Source organism: Barbus barbus (genome assembly GCF_936440315.1).
Source record: "Barbus barbus genome assembly, chromosome: 31".
NCBI classification, from domain to species: domain Eukaryota; kingdom Metazoa; phylum Chordata; class Actinopteri; order Cypriniformes; family Cyprinidae; genus Barbus; species Barbus barbus.
This window is the reverse complement of record NC_136759.1, coordinates 7421022-7446243: the sequence shown is the minus strand read 5'-3', so window position 1 is coordinate 7446243 and position 25222 is coordinate 7421022. Positions and strand designations below refer to the sequence as shown.

General features: G+C 35.3%; 1 protein-coding gene and 1 pseudogene across 2 annotated transcripts; one reads left to right on the top strand and one right to left on the bottom strand.

Annotated features, from left to right (window-relative positions):
* Positions 1-287: 287 nt before the first annotated feature.
* On the top strand, positions 288-13406 carry LOC306851502 (putative tRNA methyltransferase 9B). The gene is made up of 4 exons (XM_079387784.1): positions 288-505; positions 8531-8721; positions 9126-9299; positions 11772-13406. The coding sequence occupies exons 2-4, from the start codon at positions 8556-8558 to the stop codon at positions 12707-12709; spliced, it is 1278 nt and encodes a 425-aa protein (XP_079243910.1). The 5' UTR covers positions 288-505; positions 8531-8555; the 3' UTR covers positions 12710-13406.
* LOC306851268 (uncharacterized protein-like) lies at positions 13020-24947 on the bottom strand (annotated as a pseudogene). The gene is made up of 9 exons: positions 24896-24947; positions 17774-17865; positions 17517-17660; positions 17242-17414; positions 16523-16704; positions 16265-16401; positions 14850-14965; positions 14605-14747; positions 13020-13034 (listed from the first exon to the last, which is right to left on the bottom strand). The product of its transcript is annotated as an uncharacterized protein-like (transcript).
* Between the last annotated feature and the right edge of the window lie 275 nt (positions 24948-25222).

Below are 25222 nucleotides of genomic sequence, written 5' to 3'. Positions count from 1 at the left end.
TTGTATTCATTTAAGCCAGTTGATTCATTTGAACGGTTTGTTGAACTTTGATTCATCACAGTGTTTCCTTACAAGTGGCATTTAAAATGTATTTAATACGTTTTTGGCTAAGTTTATTAGTTTATTATTATTTCATTAGCTTGTAGTTTATTATCCATCCAGTCTGATGCAGTTTGTAATGTGTTTTTCCAATCTGCTTGAATTGTATAATGCCAAACGCTGCGTTTAATCATTTGCGAATCGGTTCGACTGAATCATTAAAAAGAACCGGTTCAAAAGAATGATTTGTTCGCGAATCGGACATCACTCCAGACTAGAGGTCGAGCGTAGTGAGCATGTATTTAATGACACATCCCCAGTGTGCACGGTCTGTTGCACACAGTCAATGTGGGGTTGTCGATGTTTTATCACTATTTTTACTTTTTACATTAATGTAATGTCGCGAATTAAAGAACCAGCCTCCCGTCGGATTTGATGCTTCTGCGACTGCAAGCTTGAGAGAGAGGTAGGTTTGATTCAGAGGATGTATACGACGCTAATTCGCGTGTTGCATACAAACATGGGATAAAACTTTCAAATGGAAATACATAGATTTGTATTGCTTCGCGTTGAAGGACAGTTCTGTGTGTAGTTTGCGCGTGAAGATAAACAGTAACACCAGTGTGTGAAATGCATGTTTATTTAACGAAGATTACATCTCTGAAGAAGCTTTCTGTTGGCGTTTTAAACTTTCTACATCAACATCAAGGGTCAGCAGGATCTTAGTGTAATGATTCCTGAGAAACATGAATGAAGGAACAAGTATTTCCTGTTGTTTATGTAGCTGAGATCATATACATATATATGCGCACACGTGTGTTTGTATATGTGCATCAGTCACTTTTATATATTTTTATAACAATTAATTATATATGTAAACCAGTTTTATGATGTATGCATGCTATATATATATATATATATATATATATATATATATATATATATATATATAGCCTATTTTATATTGTTCATAGTCTATATAAAATCTGTTTACTGTTTTCTTTTATTTGCAATAATATAATTTATATTATGTCTATTAATAAAACCACAAATATTTTTTGTAATATATGAAAAATAATTGATTATTGTTATAAACAATTTGTCGTAAAAACAACAATTAATTAGCGTAATTACTATAATTAGATACCATCTGCTATTCATAGAGAATATTAAATATCAATGCAGAAATAATGATTGTGACATGTATTTGCGTGTGTGTGTATAAACACACACACATATATATATATATATATATATATATATATATATATATATACACATGCACACACACACTCTGCTGCATACTATACTACTATCAAGTTATTATTTAATAAGAATAAGCAGTGTTTAGATTTAAAAAAGTTATTTAAGTTAAATCTGCTGCATCAGTTATGGGAAACTTGCATGGAGTAGTAAGCCTATCAATGGATAAATGACTAAACAATGAAAGTCTTTATTGTTCATTCCATGTTTCCAGTGGAACTGAGTCAGAGCCACTGTTTCTCTGTAAGAGAATAGTGGTCTGGCGGGTATTGCTTGTTTCTAAATTTAGATGTTGCTGTTCAGTATTCTCCCAACATCCAGCTTGCAGCTGCTTACATAACGCCTGTCGAGTTGAGCATTTTAATGAATTGAAGGGACAGTCGGATGCGATCTGAGTCTCGTCAGGGCTGTGTGAGGTGATGACACCGTAGCGCTTCTCTCCCATCCTTCTGTCAGCGGGTGTGATCTTAAAATAGTCTCGTAATGAGGGACCCTCAGAGTTCTCAGCAGAACGGAGCCGACTGCAGGGTCCGAAGGGAGATGAAATCATAACGCTCCAAACAGAAGACCTCCAGAAAGTCACAGTTTTGCTTTGACAGAGGTTTGATATTTTCTAAAGGTGCGTTGGAGCAACACCAAGCAGTTGACATCTTTCAGTGAGGTGACATTTCTAAGGTCGTCGTCCACTATCTCTTTATTTGATGCAGTGCGGCCTTGATGACCTTTAATATTGCTTGCTTGTTGACAAGACTCTCAAGGCCAGAAAGCCAGCGCAAGTCTAAAATGACTTCTCAGAAAACAATTGTGGTGAGGATATTTTGCCATGGAGAGAGAATCTATGCGAACGCAGCCCTTGCAGTTATTTCTTGTATTTCATTTCCAAAAGGGCCTGTTTGAATATTTTCTGACCACAAATGACCATAATAACTAAAGGCTATCTTTTCTCTGTAGAACATATGAGAGAAGCTTACCTATGCCAAACTCATCACCACAATGATTTGAATGTTGCAGTGTGGTGTTCTTCACGGTTTCTAGTAGTTGTTTACTGGCCAAAGTCAAAAGATATTTATTGTGTCCCTTCTTTTGTTGTCTTGTGGAGTTCTTGTACTCCAATTTACTTCCTTAAAGGGATTATTCACCCAATAAATGAAAACTCTGTCATTTAATTACTCACCCTCAGCATTTTTAGTCATTTTCGCGGATCCGTATGAACAGGGATTGTTAAAGGAAAAACCCTTCTTTTAGCACAATCATTGTTGTGTAAACATACCCTTAGAAAAACTTTACGTGACTTGACTTTATCAATCTGGAATTGATTGGATAGTGAGAAATTAAAAATGACATACACTAAAATAATCACACAAAGCTCTGTGTTGTCTTATTTTTGAAGGAATAGTTCAATAGTTTGTTTCTTCATTGGTAGAAATTTGGCCTTACATCATTTACTTACAATGGATCCTCTGCAGTGAATGGGTGCCGTCAGAATGAGAGTCCAAACAGCTGATTAAATACATCACAATAATCCTCAGACTTGTAAAGTGAAAGCTATGGTTTGAAGTTAAAAACATCATAATGATGGATTTGTTTATTACAAACATGTTTTTTTCAGCTGTTTGGAATCATTCTCATGGCACCCATTCACTGAAGAGGATCCATTAGTGAACAAGTGTTATAAGTCTAAATATCTTTCTTTTTTTAATGGCAATAACTTGCACCAATGAACCATTCACTATAAGTACATTACAAAAGCAGTTTTCATTTTATTTTAACTTTAAAAGATCTATTGTGCAAGATGCTTCCAAACACAACCGTCTTCTTGCATGGAAATTTACATTTCTGTATTCATTTCTTTTTTTGGCCTGCACATCACACACCTTCTGTCAAGTCGCACACATACGATCAGCCCACATGCTGCTGTGTTGTCTCTTACGGCTCATCTGCGATTTCAGCTGTGGAGTTTCCCCTTTAGGGCAACGTGATTCAGCTGAAGGGCTTTCTGTTTTTACATAACAGTCAGCGGACTACATTTCTAAGCCACCGAGGCATTCTTGTTTTCATTGAAATATCCCAAAAACTCAATTGCTTATTGACAATGGCTTTGATACAACCCAAAACCACTGTTTATAGATTCAGGTTATTTGTTTAGTAATACTGAAAATGGAATAGGCCTAAAACGGTCATCGCATTGCATTCATACTTTGCAGACTCGTCTAAACCCTTCTGGCAGCCAACATGAAAGTCTCATCGATTTGCTGGCCGGACCATGAGATTATTGACCAAGCGTTGTCGTTTGAAACACAGGAGAGTAGATCACCATCGAATGTGGATTTGCTTCAGATCCTCTTATTGATCCGTGACTTCAGTTCTCAACTTGCAACAACTCAACCAGCTAATGGGCAATTAATCTGGTTTTACAGCTGAATGCAACACCTTTTTTCAAATGCATCTGGTGTTATAGGTCACATACTCGACAATAAACAGATAGATAAAGCAAAACCTGTAAAGCTGATGCATTTAATTTCAAGAGTAGCAGTTATATGACAGCCGAGGCTTTGAAAACAAATCAGAAGTGGCAGCACAGTTTGAAAAGCGCTGTCCACTCTGCATTTCAGTTATGCTGCAGTCTGCAGTAAGACAAGCACAGAAATATCTGACTGTTTCTGCTTCAAATCTTTGTTTGAGGAAGATGTAGTGTGTGTTTGAAGGTGGGAAATGATGAACAGTCATGTGTTGATTGTGAAGCATGATGCTGTTGTACTGGACATCTGGTAAGTGATGTTCAGCTATGAGGAGGCGTACAACCTCATCTGTCTGTGCTGTCGCAGTCAAGTGGCAGAAGAGCAACAGTTTACTAAATGACTTTATCATGGAAAAGAGGCGAGCAAAGAATTAATCAAACACTTCAGCTTCAGCCAGTCATTTAGTTCTCATTGTGAATATATGCAATTAGTTTCCTTGAGATTGCATTTATTATTATTATTGTTGTTATTATTTTGTTGTTGTTTTTTTTGCATGGTGATATTATGACCATTAAGCATGTACATTTTTTTTTTTATTTAGAATTATTATTTATAAATTTTTTTAAATTATACACACACTTTTTAAACTATTATAATTAAAACATAATTTCAGTGTATTTTTTTTTATATAATATATATACACAAAAAGTCTAATAGAAAAATACTTTTTGAAATAGTGCCCATCAAACTAGTTCCATTAATAAAATGAAGTGTGTGTGTGTGTGTCTAATTTGATAAAAAACTAAGCAAATTTATTTCACAAAAATTATGACTGTTAAGAATATAATTAATACTGAATAAACAGCCTATAAGGTAAGGCTATTAAATAGCAGTCCCAAATTAGTTTTTGTTAATACAGCCGAATACAACGGGGTTGGTTTGAGCCACCAAAGTCATTTAAACATATACAAAATGACACAAAGTGAAAATAACATGGTCATTTTGGGTTATGGAAACAACCATGGTGAATATACAATATCAACATGAACTGTTAATGAAATGTGGAAACTGCTCCTGAATAGAATGAATATCATCCCTTCATGCAAATCCTTCCCAGCTAACACACGCAGTACAGTTATCTGATTTGTCTGTACTGTTCTTCGGAGGTGGAAAGGAACTAATTTACTCGCCTTACTGTAATTGAGTAACGTTAGCTTTTTTGAGTACTTCCACTTTTTAAAGTAATTTTTCAAATCTGTAATTTTACTTAAGTATATTTTGTTTGAAGTATTGTACTTCGCTACATTTTAAAACACATTAATTACTGAGTTAAAAAAAAAAAAAAAAAAAAAAAGGCTCCCTGGAATCAAGAAAGGCGTTATGGTGCAGACCCAGCTGAAAACCAAACCCCGTTGTATTCTGCTGAAGTTGAACTCAAAGGAAATGAAGTGAACCCCTGGCCATGTTTATGCTCTATTATGCAGTGTAAGCTGTGTTTACCTAGGGAGACCAAACTAGCCGCTTATAAAATCTGGACATCACCGCAAGCATGTAGAGATAAGGTACATACTTGCATCGTTGCTTTGGTGGTTAAAATGAAGCTTTGACAGTTTAGCAAAAGGTTTTAAACAAATTAGCCAAAAAGACAGTGGTGCAGGGTGTACGATATCGTCTGCGATAATATCGTAATTGTTGTTTTAACGATGTGCAATTTAACATTATCAGTATTTTGCCAAAAACCAAACAAAACTCTCCTACAGAGTGACTAGAGCGCGCGTGCATTTAGAGTCAGTCTGTTAAAAAGCATTTAGAATGATCACAAAATTGAAGATATAGGTGCAGAAAATGTATATATTTATATAATTTCATATAGTAAATCAATATCACACGAAGAGTGCCCTTTTTTCAGCATGATTACATATAGATTTTTTACAACAGTTCAAAATACAAGAAGTTTAGACCTCATATTGCCTGTTTTTGCTCTATTTCGGCAACAAAAATAATTCTAAACAGCCACCACAGCACAGTTTTGTGTCTCTGAGCAATGCCGGTGTTTCTTTCCTGAATGAATCAACGGTTTAAATGATTCGGTTCAATCGCAATGACTCATCAAAACATTATTTCTGCAATTTTAACTGCAGGCTAAATGCATTCATGTCCTGCATTAAACCGTGTGTAAATGCATCTAAATTCCACTTCAGATGAGCTTCTGTGTTTCCTCTGCATTGCAAAGATGAATTTTGTTGATATTGATTTAATTTGCCTGGTAACAGCACAAATGTCTTATTATTCTAAATAACTGATTCCTTTAATTAAAAACAACTTTGAGATTTATAGGCCTATCCCAGGGGTGTCAAACCGCAGCCCTGTAGAGTTTAGTTCCAACCCTGTTCCAACACGCATACCATGTAGTTTTCAAATAAGCCTAAATGATTAGATTAGTATAGATATAACCCTAATTAAACACAGCTGATCCAGCTGATATCTATACTGTGCAGGGCTGTGGCCCTCCAGGAACATTCTACTTAAGTAAAATGTCATTAATGTAATGATAATTTTACTTGAGTGAATATTTTCATACTCTTTCCACCTCTGCTGCTTTTTCTCCGCCTAGTATATAAGCAAGGACTAAAATAAAGCAATGCATTTAATATGAATTAATATCGATTCTGGTATTTAAAAAAAAATCGATTTTAAAAATACCGCGATAGTTAAGTGAATCGATTTTTGTCCCATCTCTAATATATTAGTTTTTATTTTCATTAGATTTTTCAATAAAACAAAACAGTGGTACTGGTATCTCATAATAGCATGTACAGCTAATTCTTAACTCTAGAAAGTTTCATAGAGGCCCAAATGCGCCAGAACCCCTCAGATCTTTGATGTAAATCATAAGTTAACTTTTCCAGTGGCAAAAGAGTGGTCGTCTGACTCAACCACATATTGATTGAAGGTACCTGAGCAGTTGACCATAATAATAGTATTATACTTATTTGGTCACTCCTAATGTTCCTGCTATCTCTCTAATGGATTTGTTTTGTTTTTGAAGCCTAACAATCATATTTCACTTGCATGGAGAGCTCCTTTGACCGCATGATATGGGTTCACAGCAACAGCTTCCAAATGCAAATGGCACACTTGGAATCAACTCCAGACCTTTTACCTGCTTAATTGATGTAAAAATAACAAAGGAATAGCCCACATCTGTCCATGAAATGGCTTTGAGTCAACTGTCCAATTACTTGTGGTCCCTTGAAAAAGTGGGGAGGTACTAGGAATGTTTGGCAACCGAAATTATTCGGCCGAAAATAGCAAGAAAAAAAAAAGCTCTTTCGGTGAATAAGCGAAAAAATCGAATAAATTGTATTGAACAATGACGTGACCCGATCAAACAGAGGTGCGCACTCTTTATAATGCAGAAAACATGTCGGCAGTGTGGAACCATCGCATGTCTCCGATGAGAAGAGGAAGGGGTGGTTGTTGCTGGTTACTGTATGATGAATGAAATCGTGAAATGCCCTTAAACAATTAAACTGCAGAATATTAGGCTATGTTTAATACGCGCACAAATCGCATGTAATCTGACAGCACTGCAGGAGCTCGTGACGCTATCTGCTTGTTAGCCAGGGCTCAAAGTGCAAAGCACAAGGAAAATCTGCACTGAAACAGTGTTACTCGTCAGTTGTTCAATGTGATATGTGCGACAAACATCTTCCCAAATTCATAATGACAATCATTTATAAATCTGCTGTTGTCAACAAAAAGCACTGAGGTCTTCCTGTGGGTTTCCGCCAAAATAAATGTGAAAAATAGCAAGAACTCCGTCAACATTCATTCATGTTAGTATTGTAATTTTACTGTTGTTCTGTAAAATAAAATTAAAAAGTAAGACAGTAATAATGATGATAATAATTGCAACAGCTCTATTAATACATTCATTATAACATTCACGCATAGTGTTCAAATTGGGATCTGTAATATTGTCTAACGTTTTAAAAAGTCTCTTCTGCTCAGCATGGCTGCATTTATTTGTACAGTAAAAATACATGTCTGATTCAAGAAGGGGGTTTCAAAAATGACCAAAAAATGTTGGTATAATGTCTGCTACAGTATGTTAAAAAATTATGTGTCAAGTAAATATTTTTAAAATGTTGTTTTGTATTAAATTTTTTTTTGAAAGCAAGACAAAACAGTAAAATGCACATTTTAGTTATTTAATTTATGCAATTGTGAAAAAAATTGGCAAAATACTTGGGGTAAAATGCAGAAAACTGTGTTCGGTCTTCGGCCCAGTGTTTCATTTTGTTCAGTTTCGGCTTCGGCCAAGAATTTTCGTTTCAATGCATCCCTATAGGAGGTACATATTAAAAAGCTGTAATTCCATAACCTTTCCTTCAATTGTGATGAGAATACCCTCAAATTAAAGCTCAGAGTGTGCACTTTAAGTCCACATTCATTATATAACTAACTTATGTTTTGGTCAACAGCTAAAATAATAAAATTGTGTCAATGTCCAAATATATATGGACCTAACTGTAAATATATCTTCCTTTTTTGTGGTGAAATATGACAATTCTTTACATATACCCAGGTATATTCTCCAGGCTCGTACTGCTGTATAGAAGCAACCAATCAAAATGTCGCACTGAATTCATTTTTTTTCTGAAATGGCTGTGGAACCAAAGCATTAAGCAGAGGGCGACTCAATCTTTAGGTCTCATTTCATGTCTCTCCTCCTCCCTCTCTCCTCCTCTCTCTGTCTGGCTAAGTGGTAAAGATGCTCTGTGGGGTTTAATGGAGAGCAGCATGGACGAGGCTGCCAGCCAGCTGGAGAGAGACCATGTTCACAGCGTGTACGAGAGGATCGCACCCTACTTCAACGACAGCCGCTACAAAGCTTGGCCCAAGGTCAAACAGTTCCTGCTAGAGCAGGAGCCCGGCAGCATCGTGGCTGATGTCGGTAAGGCTTCACGTTCTGTCTTTAATGTCTCTCAAGCGAGGACTAAAACTCTCAGAAAGGCCAATATGCTTTTACTAGTGTCAAAGTCATGCTTTCTTGGTAAACAATCACTGTCTCCTACAGCTGAAAAGAAACCCATGTAATCTTGTCTTTATTCTTTTGCCTTGAAAAGCTTAATGGCCCGTTATCACATACAGACTTAGCTGACAGCATTTACTTCACCGCTGTTTGAAAGGAAATGCAATTATTCATATTAAAGTTTAATAAGGATGAATGGGCACCAAAGTTATTACAGTACGAGACTGGAAAAAACAACCCAGTGAATCATCCAGGAGGAAAAAACAATTTTCTGCTTTCGATTCATTTTTATGACATGCACTGATTATTGTTTTTAATTATTGCAGGATGTGGCAATGGCAAATATCTGCACATCAACAAGGATATCTTTAAGTTGGGCTGTGATGTTTGTCAGCCGTTGGTGGACTCTGCGTGGAGTCGAGGTCACGAGGTGCAGCTTTGCGATGGCCTGCGTTTACCCTACAGAGATGACTGTTTTGATGCAGTGCTCTCCATTGCAGGTAATGCAGCAAAATAAATGCCCTAAAACATTCGGATGGATTCATTCCGATTCTCATTTACATTCATTTAATGATTCAGTTATTTAAATATTACATTAATGATTCTTTTAATAATAATGATTCTTTCAGTAATAATAATAAACCTCAAATGGCTATTATATATATATATATATATATATATAAAACTTCAGTTAATCAACTGATTGATAATCAACATAGTAAAAATACTGAGACAAATTAATTCTCTACTTCTTACAATCCAATAGTTATATTTTTCATTAAAAAAAAATATTTAGATTAAAAAAATACTTGAATAAAACCGAGAACACACACACAGGCTATAGTATATATATCTTGACAATACATTTTATTCATATAATTTTCGCAGGTAATGCAGAGACAAACATCTTAACATTCACCATTTCGATGTGTATTTTTGTCATTTTTATTAGTAATTGTTTTGTTTTTTGAATGTCTATATAGTTTTATTAATTTTCAGTTTATTTTAGCACATTCAGTTAAACTGATGAACATGAGAAATGTTACTTTAACTACATTGAACTAGCTTATATATATATATATTTTGGTAATATTTTATTTCATTTAATGTTTATTTTATTTATTAACTATAATAACCCTGACATTAAATTTCATTCAGGTTCTGAGGCAGATTCCACTTCCATTGATTCTTTTAGTACTTTTGAGGAAGCACTTTATTAATTTTACAACTGACTTTTCGTTCAGTGAATAAGTGAAGAACTGTTCGGATTGATTCAGTGAGTCATTAGAATGATTAATCCTGACAAAGCACAAGTTTATGAATATTTTTCCAGAATCATATACAAGAATCGACTCCTTAGTCATTTGTTTCTGAATGGTCCACACTGGTTGTGCTTTTTGTTGCTGCGTGCAGCCAGCAAGAACTATTCCCGCTTGAAAAGCTTTCAATTTCATATTTTTTTCTTTTAAAATTCCCATCCATATTAGTCATTTAAACTAGTCAAAATTATTTCACATTTAATTGAATTACAATGATTTGTCTTTCCTTTTATGTACATCCATGTCTTATTTTAGTGCTGAATGTACTGGAACAGTAAAAGGTCATGTTGCTTTAAAAGGAACATGCAGTGCGGACATCTGGGTTTCAGGCTCTGACATGAGATCATTAGCATAATGATCTATGAGGGTGTACATTCATAGGAGCACAATTCATAATGTCAGACACCCACATTAACATACTAGTATTTCCACGATCAAACACTTCAACTTCAATCAGCTGGTAGTGCTGCCATTAACTTGAAATGGGGTGGATATATAGGTTTATTGAAGCTTTATGAGGTGGAGGGAACGAGGTGTTACTAGGCTACAGGAGATTAGTGCTTCTTGGAAGATGCCTGGGAGTATTTGTTGTCAGGCTGTACAGCTGGGTCACCTGGCAACCCCTCGTGAATCCTCAGATAGAAGATTAATGTGCCCATTGATGATATCAGAGTCTCATAATGGTTTAAACACTCTGAAAGCCCCCACTAAATGCAGGAAACAGCCCACCGCTATGAGCTGGGCTTTCTGCATTGATTTTGGTTTTCTATTATTCAGAGATTTGTCCTTTGACATAGGGACACTGTCTTTAAAATTGGTTATAATTTACTCACTGTTGCATTTTTCCAGCTTCTAAACCTGTATTTTATTTCTTCATTGGAAAACAATTACTCTCTCTCTATATATAAGGATACTATATTTTGTTTGATTCAAATTTTAGTGTGCATATTTTTATTTTAGTTTCTAAATTTAAAATTATTTTACTATTTTATTGTTGTTGTTGTTGTGAATAATAATATCAATCAACGGTGTTCATGTGGGACATTATTGATATGGGGCAATACTGACTCACTGAATCAGTATATTATTTTTAATTATAAATATTATTTAAATGAATATGAAAAACATTAAAATAACAATTTCACCATATATACTATAAGAATACTATATTTAGTTTGATTTAAATGTTTTTAATGTTTTTTGTTTGCATGTTTTTAATTTAAAATGATTGTTGATATTATTATTATTATTATTATGAATAATAACAATGAAGAGTATTAATTGTGGGACATTATTGAATTTAATTAAATTTAAATAAATTATTTGCATATGAAAATTATATGCATTAAAATAATAAATGCTGAATTAAAAGGGTAAAACTAACAACCTTATAATAACTAATGATTCTCTACTTTGTAAAACACAACTATATGATACAATAAAAAGACATTATTAAAAAGGAGGTCATAAATATATAGCTTTAAAGTTGACTATGTATATGTATAATTAAATTGATTGCATACATGGCAAAAGTATAGGTTTTATTTATAGTACTGCATAGGGTAACAAATTTAATTCTGGGTTTAACTATTCCTTGAAATCACTAGAATATATATCAATGACCTATGAATACAATTTCTTTCAATTGCTTAGTCATCCACCACATGTCCACCAAAGAACGGCGTATCCGAGCAATAAAAGAGATGGCGCGCACCCTGCGTGTGGGAGGGCGGATCATGATTTACGTTTGGGCCATGGAGCAGAAGAGGCGCAAGTTTGAGAAGCAGGACATCTTCATACCCTGGAACCCCAATCCCCCTTTATCTCCCGCGCTCAGACAGCGAGGCAACGGAACCCAAAGCGTTAGCGACGACTGCGCTTCCAGCGACAAGCACAGGAAAATGAGAAGCACATCCTCCATGGTGGACGAAGGCGACTTGATCAGCCCCGGCCAGCAGAAACAACAGAGGCTTTGGTTCTTCTCCAGATCTTTGGATTCAGTGCTGGACTTTACCAGTCTGACCGTGTCCCGTTCCTCTTCCAGCACTTTACAAACCCCTGTCGATGACGTGTCGGAAAGCAGAAGCCGACGAACTAGCAGTAGAGGTCTCATCAGGCAGATGTCCAGCCTCTTTTCATCCTCTTCCAGAACCAGTCTAGAAGACGTCTTCATCTCAGATCCCAACGAACAGGTCCATAAAAATGACGACAGAAGTTCTGGGAATGGAAATGAGACTGTTCCTGTGGAGCTCGTCCATGATTGTACCTCAGTACCACTGCCTGATCTGGTGTCCTACCAGAGGGATCAGTCAACTCTTGAAGGACACGTGGAGGTAGAAGGTAAATCAAGCCAACAAGAGCCCTTGCAGAGGCAGGAAAGCACAGCGTCTCTTCTAGAAAGCGATTGCATGAGTGGACAAAGCAGTGAACAGCTGAAGGACTCTTGTCTGAGATACTACCACGTATTCAGGGAAGGAGAACTGACACAGTTGATCCAAAACCATGTTGATGAGCTCCATGTTCTGCACACTTACTTGGACCATGCCAATTGGTGCGTAGTGGCTGAGAAAGTCCAAGTCTGGAAGGTTTAAATCTCATCTTAAATATTTTAATTAATCCGTTTTGAGGTCTTTAAAAGTTTTAGTTTGAGATTAAGTATTGGAACCAGAGAGCTAATATTTAGCTAACATTAGCAGTTCAGTATCAATGGCAATAACAAGCAAGGTATTGATGCTTTGACTAGACCAGTGTTGGTCCAAGTCGTAACCCTAAAGCTAGTCGCACTCTGAAATTTGCTATTCTAAATTTAGCTTTAGTCTCCATTCTTCGTGATGTCTTAAGTGTTGAGTTGAAAATAGACTTCACTTGCACTGATTTTAATGGTGTATCACTGTAACTGTCTTAAGCAATGCCTGCCTGAAAAAGCACATCTGAACCAAACGATGTGAGCACATAACTGGCGTTTTCTTATTGAACACTCTTCAGGAGTTTGTCAGTGTAGGTGTTGTTATGTGGTTAGTATTAGCTGTTGTGTTGTGCTCTGAAGCTTTTAAACAAGATTTTAACTAGTCGACAGCTTGTTCATTGATTGCACATGATGAATTTCCATCTTTAAAACTTGAACAACTTGTATGTGCTGGTGTTGTAAATTGTGTATGTTTGTATTGGTGTAACTTGACCATGTCAAAATGTCACAACAAAGGTCTTTAATTTTCCTTTAAACTCGAACCATTTTTATGTGTATTTTTGACTTCAATATAATAAAAGCACTATATTTAGTTTTATCTGACCCATTGGTGCAAATACGTGTCTTTACAGTGAAAAAGGTCAAATTTCAAGTTACTTTAAATATGTTCTTAAAAAATAAGCCAAAAAAAGTCATATCAACACACTATTTATTAATTCTCTACTTCATGAAACACAACTTATTATATTATAAAAGCATTTGTGTTTTTATTTGAATGCTGGCTCAAATAAATTTTTAATCTGTAATTAATTAAAGGTGTAGAATTACAGACCAGTAATTAATTCTGTGCTTTGTAAAACAGTTTATAATAAAACGGCATTAAGAATTATTTTAGCATTAATAAATGGTATAATAAAAGATCTACTGGGCTCAAATTCATGTATTTTTTAATGAAGATATTAATTAAAGAATACTACTAATAATAATAACAGTGACCGACACTGGCAAGTAAGTTTTTTTTCTTTGTAAAACCCAACCATTTATAAATAATAAATAATTAAGGGGGAATTGGTGTGTGGCCAAGTATGGTGACCCATACTCGGAATTTGTGCATTTAACCCATCCAAGTGTACACACAGTAGCGAACATACACCCGGAGCAGTTGGCAGACAATGCTGTGGCACCCTTGGAGCAGTTGGGGGTTTGGTGCCTTGCTCAAGGGTCTCACCAATGTGTTGGTTATTCACTCCCCCCACCTACAATCCCTGCCGGACCTGAGGTTCAAACCCACGACCTTCGGGTTACAAGTCCAACTCTCTATCCATTAGGCCACGACTGCCCCTATTAATGTGGAATTTTTATTCATAAAATCTATTACATACAATGGCTATGGCACTACAGAACGTACATATGGTCCCTCTCAGCACCCAACAATCTTAGATTGTTTAGCAACGGCTGTCTATTTTCATCTTGAAGTTAAAGTCCATATTCTCTCCAAACCTAAATGCAGAAATGGGAACCATTAAAAGCATATAAACCTTTGAAAGTGCAACACTACTGTTTACATTTGTGATAAAGAGGATAGAAAGCAATGTGTGTGTGTGTGTGTGTGTATATATATATATATATATATATATATATATATATATATATATATATATATATATATATATATAAAAATACTTAAAATTAATAAATATATAGCTTAATTTGGTACACGGCACCCAATAATATCCATGTTCAATTCACGCAGGTCCATGAAATACCATGTTACTTTCATTATGAATTCTGTGACCTCACCTTTGATGCAGCTCTGTGAATTATTAAGTTCCTGCGCGCCAGTCGATCAATATCTCTGGAATAGCCTCCTCCTATGACAGCAGCCACAGGAATGCCCTTTTTAATGACTGTCTGAAGTACATAAAGATCCCTCTGGTAAAGTCCTATGTTGGGTAAATGCAGTCATTGAAGGGTCAGTTACATAAAACACTGCTTTGAATTTTACAATATATGATATATGTACGCAATAGAGTGAAAGGATTCACCTTCATCTGTGAGACAAATCTTCCAAGTTCATCCTCCCAGTGTGGATCCACTCCAGAATCACAGAGCACCAGATCCGGCCGGAGTGCCTCCAGTAACCAAGGGAGGAGTTCCTGGACTGTACAGGAAATGACTTCATGCATTTTACCATAGTAAACACACTGGTTTATTTAAGGAAATAGCTCATCCAAAAACTAAAATTTGCTGAAAATGTATTCACTCTCAGGCCATCCAAGATGTAGAAGAGATTATCTTTTCAGTAACACTATACAATAAGGTTCATTAGTTCACATTAGTTAACATGAACTAAGAATGAACAATACTTCTACAGCATTTATTAATCTTAGTTAATTTCAGCATTTACTAATGCATTATTAAAATCACGAGTTGTGCTTGTTAACATTAATGCGCTGTGAGCTAACATGAACAAACAACGAACAACTCAACTTAAGCAATGTTAACAAATGACACCTTATTGTAGTGTTACTGTTTTTTTTTTCAAATTCAGCAGATCCTCTGCAGTGAATGGGTGCCGTCAAAATGAGAGTACAAACAGCTGATAAAAACATCAAAATGATCCACATGACTCCAGTCCATCAATTAACGTCTTTTTAAATGAAAAGCTGCGTGTTTGTAAGAAACAAATCCATCATTATAGCGTTTTTAACTTGGAATGAAATACAGTGAAATTCGATAAATGATCTCTATCCATAATAATGCTTTTTCAGTGAAACATTATCTGAATCAGGAGAGAAATATTCACAGATCAAGCACTGTTTACAAGCAAAAACAGTTTTAAACAAATATGTCAGTGGATTTTGATGTGAGAGGACAGCAGGGAATGAACCTTTTCATGTTATTATGGATTATGGACTCATCGTTTGGCCAGAGTGTTTACATTTACATTTAGCAGACGACTTACATTGCATTCAAGTTACAGTTTTACATTTTATCAGCTCTTGCTTTCCCTGAGAATCGAACCCATGATCTTGGCGTTGCTAGCGCCATGCTCTACCATTTGAGCTACAGGAAAGCCCCAGTTTAAGGTTAAAATGCCATAATGATGAATTTGTGTTTTACAAACACAGCTTTTCATTTCACAAGACATTAATTGATGGACTGGAGTCATGTGGATTATTGTGATTACTGTTTTATCAGCTGTTTGGATTCTCATTTTGACGGCACCCATTCGCTGCAGATGAAGTGATCTAATGCTAAATTTCTCCAAATCTGTTCCAATGAAGAAAAAAAACTCATTTGCATCTTGGATGGCCTGAGGGTAAAATTTCAACAAATTTTCATTTTATATGAACTATTCCTTTAATAGAGATTTATTTAAATTATTTACATTTATTTAAAAGTCAAAAAGTTATGTTTTTGTGTCGGTGGAAAATGAGTGAAAGTGAAATGAAAATACCTTTGGAAAGGAACTCTTCGTCTTCAGTGCCATCTTCCAAACTGACGTCTAGGTCACTCTGCTGCTTTCGCACAGGAAATGCACTGAGAAGGTGAAAACATCCGGTTATCATTAAATATGAATGCTGTGCCATCACCCTAGTGAACAGAGGAAAGGAAAACATTATTATATATATATCATTCTTATTATACATAATTCAGGAAAGCTTCAGATGTAAATGATTCATCCACTATTATTAAATATTTCTTTCTCAAAAATAAAACATGCATCCAAATCCACATAGAGAATCTTCCTCCTGGATGTGGATTCACCCATCAGGTGTTTGGCAGCGACAGCCAGGTCATTGAGCAGACAGAAACCTGAGGCATAGCTGGGGAAGGCATGATGGGTCCCTCCAGCTGTACTGCACGCCAGTCCCCTCTGCAGGGCGATCTCTCCGCCTGGACCACATCTCACATGAGAGAAATACATTACATGACACTTCCGAACGGGGGGCAACAGAACAATATACTGTAGTTTTACAAACCTCCATAGCTATGCATTAGTGCAATATACAAACAAAAAAGAAATTATGTTTTGCATAAGAAAATAAAGCTTTTTTCCATTGTGACATTATTTTAAATAACAAATAGGGTCTGTACTATAATGCAAAAAATCTAAATCAAATTGTAAATGTACCTCATGGTAATATTTATCATAATTAATTAATTTAATTTATGCTTATTTCAGTATGCTTCTATATATATTAATTAAACAAAATCCAGAAAATGACAAAGGAACATAGCAATAAATAAATAATAAAAAACTAAAAATTAAAATAATAATAAAATGAAAAATTAATAATTTTATTAGATATTGAGGCACATTTAAAATATTAGGCTTAATAATGGCATATAAATAATACTAAAACAACCCTACATAAAGGGTAAAATATGACCCAGATAATTCACTGTACATCTTTGACTTTAAGCACATACTAAATGACATACCTGTTTCATATCTGCAGCGTTGTACTAAACCAGAACTCCACGGGAATCCGGTTCGCCTCTGATCTTTCTCGCTGATTTTTACCGCTGATAAAGTTGGACAGGTACTCCTCAGTATGCACACATCCCAGAATCTCCGTGGAGGCAATCTTAGGGGCCCACACTTATAACACAGTGACATTTAAAAGTATATTAAACTCGGCTTTGTTAAATATGTGTGTGTGTGTGTGTTAACATAAGTTACAGATTCGCTAATCATGTCCAACCTGTTTATCTGTTATGACCTGATCTCTAAGCAGACTCTCCAGGACTTTGGGGAACTTTCCCATGGGAAACCTGTGGCTTTCAGGGAGGTCACATATGTACTTGACATGATGAACTATAGGAAGTGCTCTTGATTCTAGGCAAGTCTGTGAAGAAGAAAAAAATAGATGCAAATGAGTGACAGCAGTCCACTGCTCTCATGCCTGGACTAGTTTTACACTCTAGGGGGTTTAATGTGATAATATTGATTACACATTACGTATTCAGCGTTGAAACACCTCCTCCATGTCCCATGCATTGGGTTTTGTTTCAGAAGTGTTTCCTTTCGGGCCACATGTTTGTATTTAATAGCTGCTCAATATATAGATTTTTGGCATAACAAATGAAACATCGCTTCCTTACAAGCTATATGTAAGTTTACAAAAAGCGTGCAGTTACACAATCAGCAACTATGAAATAAGTCGACACATTACATGTTGTTTTTTTCTTGTTGTAATGGAAGTGTGCTACTGCCACCATCTGTTGAGTAAGAACGGAGCAAATATGTCAAAAGGTGCATGCATGGAGTCACTTTGCCATAGTGGAAACATTTGGTTTTATTTGGCTTTATTTTACAGTTATTTAACGGGATATTATCCACTTTAAGATGAGAAATTGAACATTGAAAACAAGCATGCAAATAAATAACCTTAAACATGCACCTCTTGTATTTATTTACTTATTAAATAAATAAAAACAGAGTGACTGTACATTAAACTGCATATTACGTCTTACCAAATGAATGAATGAACTTGGAATAGACTTTAAACGGTTTTATAACTTTGGTTGACAGGACCATCATTTTTACTTAATTCAAAGCAAATCATTTAGTGCCTTGCAGACTGAGCTGTAGGTAGTTTACACTGTCATGTTGGCAGATAAAATGGGCTTCTTTTCTCAGAAAGAAGTAATTTGTCGGCAGGGAACAGCGGAATGTACTATCACGAAAATAAATGCGTGAAAGACATGGGAACATTTTGCCAGGGAGAAAATAGACCGCCTGTAATAAATGATGTGAAAGCAGGGTTGGCACATCTTATAAAGCAGAACGTATTTTTCACAATGTAGCCTGCTAACCACTTACAGAAAATTACTATGGTAATCTGGAAGATTCCTCGTCTTATCCACCACTGATAAATACAAATAAATATATAAATATTTCAAGTAGCAACAATATGATTAGCTAAACAATACACTATATTAACTATTAGGCTATTTTGGTGAAAACTATTGATTTTCGTGTAACCCCCCCCCCTTAAACTATGATAATTATTTTAATTCAGTGATCTTCACCTTGGTGTTTTCAAAGCAAATGGATTCATTTTTTATTTGATTCGAATCTATTTATATGGATTCCACTATTTACTATTTACATGGATTCCAATGAGCAAATATGAGTCAGTACATGGAAGTGAATCAGTGAATTGACTTTGGATTCAAAAACACGTTGGTTTACGAAGCAAACACTAAATAGTCTCACTGTAGCCTACAGTCATCAGGCCAACGTTACCTACCCCACAGCCTACAACTTTCCCAAGGACTGCTCATAAACAACTGTGTGTTTCAGAGAATAGCAGCAGCTTCTGAAGAAAGGCAGAAGACATCACATCACTTTCCATAGATGCGCATATTAAACCAAATTCCTCTAAAAATTGGGTTCATCCAAAAACACTGTCTGTTAGCCATTGACTGGATCAGTTAGGCACATGCCTTGTGTTAGAGGCAAGTTTAAAGAATTGTAAATCAACCTCAGTTTACTACCTCTGTCTCAACATTTTTTATTTTTGATCCATTTAATCAAAGTTTTCTCTTGAGAGCATGTTCAAAAATGTACTTTTAGCTCAGTTTATTAATACAATTTACTAGTGTTTATTAATATTATGAGTTGGCTTTTACTTTTATATGATCAGTTTTCATTTTCATTTTAGTCTAGTCTAATTTTTGTCATTTTGTCAATTTTTTTTTTTTACAAAATGTAATTACTTTTTTCGGACTCTTCTTAAATTGTTGAAATATTTCTGTTTATTTTTTTTAAATGTTTTATTTATTTTGTTTCAGCTAGTTAAAGTTTTTCATCTAATATTTTATTTATTTTCATTCAGCTTTTTGATATACGTATATAAATGTCCATATTCAAGTTTATGATTTAAAAATACTTAAGTGTAGGCCTAATGTAATTGCCACTTTTCATGAATAGTTAATTGCAGCACCTGTAACTGTACTTTAATTGATTTAATGTCAATTATTAAAATAATTGTGAAGCCCATATTTGTACAGACATCTCCTATATCTCTTCTCCATCAGCGGGTTTCTCCATCATATGTCAATCATCCACCCACTCTCTAGAAGGCTTGTGTCTCTCATTCTTGTATTCTGTAATTTCCTTTGAAATGTTATGCTTGAATAGCGTGACCCATAATGCACTGCTCTCATCATACCTAAAATATTGACATTCTCAGTCTAACCACAAATGAAATGAATGTGCATCCTCTTTTTACAGCTCTTCATGTGGCATTAACTCTGCTTTCCTTATGGAGTGGGGGCCTTGTGTTTACAGAAGAGGCCCGAGATGTTCCCGTACCTCGCCTAAGGCTGTTGATTTAAATCCAAATACCATTCTTCAGATACTTCTGCCATTATATCACACAGCCAGGCTGTGTTGTGCATCTGTTCAAGCAGGCTGGCGGAATGGTGTGTGCCACCTTACATAAAGGATCCTTCAAATGCACAAGCAATCAACAACGACACATGAGTGCAGCTGTGATGAGTTTCATTCCCTTACTGTAAATGTGCAATATCACTCAGTTAATTCAAGTTGCAAATGGAATATGTGAACTGTTGTAAGATTGTTTTTAATAATAAAACTTTTAGGTTTTACTCCTGCTCATGTCGTTCCAAACCTGTATGACATGCTTTCTTATGTGGCACAACAAAGGAGATGTTTAGGAGAATGTCTTAGCTCCTATTTTCCATGCAATGAAAGTGAATGGTGACCAAGGGCTGTCAAGCTCTGAAACAGACAAAAACAGTGTAAATGCACGCTAAAAGTAATTAGTACACTGAAAAAAAATTGATGTAAAAATTATTTATAATTTTGACTCATAAATTGCTAAATTTGACAAATAATTACAAAGAAACAGCAATACATTGAATTAAAATATGAAGTTTGAGTAGAAGTATTTAGTATAGTATTTTCTTATAAAACGTACGCCAATAATCTTTGTTTTATTATTTTGACAGACTCAATTTCAATACGTCCAAAGTCTTTTTGTGAGGAAAATGCAATTCCGTTGAAAAATGTAAGTACAATGGGTTTGGAGCGATGTGAGTAGATGATGATGTAGTTTTCTGTCAATGTTATTTAATGTTTCAGTTCAGGCAAAAGTACAAAAGGTTAGTGAAAGCTTAACAGTTAAAGATCTGACCTGCTAACCCAAAGGTTGTAGGTTCAAAGCCCAGAAGGTGTGATGCATGAACCAAGAGTTACGGCGATCACCTTTCGCCACTGTGTCCTTGAGCAAAATGCTTAACCCTTACTTTCTTTTGGGGATTTTTTCCTGTTTGAAGGGTGCTGGTAGTTCCTATAGATGAATAGGTGTCTGTCTGATGACAAATTGCATTTTGAGTACATTAGGTCCCTGAGTCAAGCCGGGAGGAAATCTCTTCAGATGTGTTGAGGATGAGCTGTCACTGTTCAGTCCCTCCAGCCCATCCACTACGGTATGTATGAGCTACATGTTGAAACGTCGCCCTGTTTGCTCAAAGCATTCTCTGGAATGATTGTCCACTGAATAGATCATGAATTTGATGTTCATTTTCAGCACGGCTTCTCAGAGTCTTTCCCTGCCAATCGAGAGGATGAAATATACAGTATCTATGAGAAAAGGCACTGCATTGTGGTTCTGGAGTTTTATTTATTCAAATTTTGAGGGGAAAAAAATATTTTTTATTTAATTTGCGTAGTAAAACATTCTAAACATGTAATAAAAAATGTCCTATTCAGCCTATTCATGCTAAAACTTTGCCATCCAAAAGAGGGTTATTAGAATTAAACTAAACTAAAAACTAAGTATTGCAACTTTTAAAGTTATTTGCAATTAAACAGTATTTGAAAAAAAAAACATCAGTTAGTTGCCAAAGCAACATTTCTGATTTGCATTTAATTGAACTTGATTTACTAAAATAACTAAAAATGAAAAATATTAATAGAAATGTATAGACCTATTTAAAAAGACAAAAACACAGAACAAGATTACTAAAACATTAGCTAAAATAAAATTGCTGATGGAAAAGACAAAAATAAAAATTCACCCACATACAACTGTAAAAAAAAAATAAAAAAACAAAACTCGATACTAAAATGACACCAAATCAAAAACTTCCAATCAGTTTTCATTTAGCTAAAGAAAAAGGTAACGGTCAGATGAAGTTTAAAATAAGAAATGGTCACACTGAAAGATAAAAAGTCACATTGAAATATATAGTCACAATTTTATTTTTTTAATTTTTAAATATTAACATATTACATTAATATAATATATTTTAAAAAATCACAATATTTAAGTATATTTGACATAAAATTGTTGCATATATGAGACAAAATATTTCACTTTTTTTACCAATAGATGCACCAAATGGAATTGCAAAATTAATGATAAGTTTCTCTGTATAATGTAGTTATGTTCAGATCTTGAGGTTTTCATCTTTGCATAATATATCCATTACTATGCACCAGAGGGCTCTTCAGTACCCGTCTGCTTTCAGTGCACATGCTGATATTGTTCAATTTGTGACGGGGTAATAAGATCATGACCTGCTTCTGTTAGTATTCTGCATGAATCTGAAATTTTTCAACATTACAGTCTCACTCCCAAAACATTGTATGTTGCAAAATTGTGAAAATGCTCAAATTTGTCCATCATTTCTGTTCTGCATCTGCAGGAACAATATGATTAATCTGTCCCCTCTGCACTTGCCCGGAGTGCTTGGACCATGTGACAGCAGTCCCGAGTGAATTCCCATTTTCATATCCATTGACTACTTATCTTCCATATGGCTTTCCCCTCCTCTGTGTGCTCACACTAATCTGGGATCGGTGTGGGGTGGTTGTGCTGTTTTTGACACAATGACAACAGTCTAAACACTTCATTGAGTCTAAACAGAGGAGAGATTTCTTCCAAGAGAAGATGCTGTCGGCAAAAACTGTCACTTCAGTAAAGGGTGGTAAGTAAACAATATGATTATTATTATAAAACAAGTGATAATGGATTGAGGAAGGCAGTGTTGATGTTTAAACAGCTGTATAATTTTCTTTGTTAGACTGGAGAGAGTGATGCTGAACAAATGTCTAAGTATGGTGAGGGTTTTATTTGGAATGTAACACCTTTTCTGGTTTAATCATGTCAAAGTCAAGTTCAGTGTCTCAAAATTTTTTATTCCTTGGTGTTAGAGCCAATCAGTGTGCTTTATGCTTTTGTGTGCTTCTTTTATGTAGTTTTTTTGTAACACTGTATAATAAGGATCTGTATGATACTATAGTTAACACGTTGTCACACATTAGCACATTTTACACCATAAATCTAAAATCATGTTTATTATGTTAGCGCTGTCAAGCAATTAAAAAAAAAAAAACTGAATGGCTCACACGATTTTTTTTTTTGAACTAGGTCATATGACGTTGCTAAAAAGAACATTATTTTGTGTATTTGGTGTAATGCAATGTGTTTACACGGTTTAAGGTTCAAAAAACATATTATTTTCCACAAATGGTAGATTACTGTTGCTCCTCTCTTCCCCGCCTTTCTGAAACGTGTCGATTTTTACAAAGCTCATCGTTCTGAAAAGGCGGTGTGCTCTGATTGGCCAGCTATCCAGTCCAGTGCGTTAATTGGCCGTATACCTCAAGCGTGTGACAGAAATGTTACATCCCTTACCGTATTTGCAATATCAGCTTCCATGGCAGCGACGGTGAAAATACTACAGTGAGAATAAAAGTTACACCTTTTTTCTTTGCGTATACATTTGGGTGATGTTATGCGAATCTTCCCACACAGTAATGTAGTTGTGGGGGCGTGTTTGAATGAGGGCGTGGACGAGTCTTAACTTTTAGAAACAATATCTCTTTGGGTTTGAGACTTTAATCTTTGTGACTTTACGGATCTTATCTATGCACAAACAGCTTGTAACTCTCCAAAGACAAAGAAAAATGTGAAATCGTCTCATATGATCCCTTGCCTTTTCAACATTGCTAAACTATATGATATGATAGAAATATAAGACAAAAACCAACCCATAAATTAAATTTTAGGGGCGTATAAGAGTATTTTAATAGGCTAAAAAAAATTCTGTGAATTCACAGGGTTTACACAACACAGTTTTCAACTAAAAACTGGAAACTTTTTATGCGTTTTGGCCATTCGTTTACCGGACAATGGCTTTTTGGTGGCCTGAAAATACACACTTTTGAAAATGGTTTTTAAAGGGCAGGATTTTGAAAACAGCACTATTATTGTTTCCGTGTAAACTACAAAAATGCAGAATTGTGAAAATGCTGACGTAATGCGGATACATATTATTTGCGCATGCATGTAGTGTTTCTTTACAAAGTGGCATCGCCAACTACTGGTCAGCAAATACAGTTTTTATTTTTATTAATTCATATAGAGTTTTTAGCCATTCCTGTGGATCCATGTGAACAGGGAATGTTCTGACAGTGTTGTCGTCTGTGCTCTAAATTTTTTAAAAGCGCAAAGGAAAAACTTGCCTATTTTTTGTACAATTGTCAATTTGTTTTATTCATTTTTTTTTTTGCTGTTGTTTAAACGTACCCTCAGAGAGACAGGCTGTCTGATAATAAGTGCAAGAGGAAGTGCCAAAAAATTGATTGTTCCTGTACTGTATGTGTGCTCTACAAGATAAAAAATATTTGTGCTGTAAGCGAATCCACTGAAGCATGAAGCAAACTGAGATGTGGTCTCAGGTGGAGAAGGTGCTCCTCTCATTAAAACACAGCAAATGAAATCGCAAATTCAATGACCATGTTCACCTTCCCATGCTCCACTTATTTAATCACAGAGAACTAGCCTCATAATGAAACTCTACGTGATACAATCGATTTGCCACCTTATTGCAAATCACATCAAGAGACCTCTTTATTTCTTTTTATTCTCAGCTAGCATCTTGTTTTATGTGAGTTTGGTTTTAAACTGTTCGCTCATTAGGAGTGGTGAGTCACGCTGTTGCTTTGATACACATGAGAGAGAGGCAGCTGTCTTGTTCAGTTGGTGCGGATGAGTGTGGCTGGTTTGGTGGATGGAACAATAGAACAGACAGGTGCTGGTACAACTGTGCTCCTGGCACTCATTGCCTGGCAGATCCGCCTCAGTCTCGCACATACTCTCAATGCCTCCCCCACCAGGCCTTTCTATGGCCCCTCAGACGGTCAGGCAGAACCAATAAATCTGGCACTGCTGTTTTGTTGGCCTGGTTTTTTTTTTAATAAGATGTTTTTATTTGGAAACACTTGCAGTGACATGATAAAGGAGGTGGGACGAGATGTGCATTAAAGGAAGAGTTCACTCAAAAATAAAAAAGTCTGTCATTAATTACTCATCCTCATGTTTTTGTTTTTTTCAAGAATAAACATGCTTTTCTTCTCTGTATGCCTTAA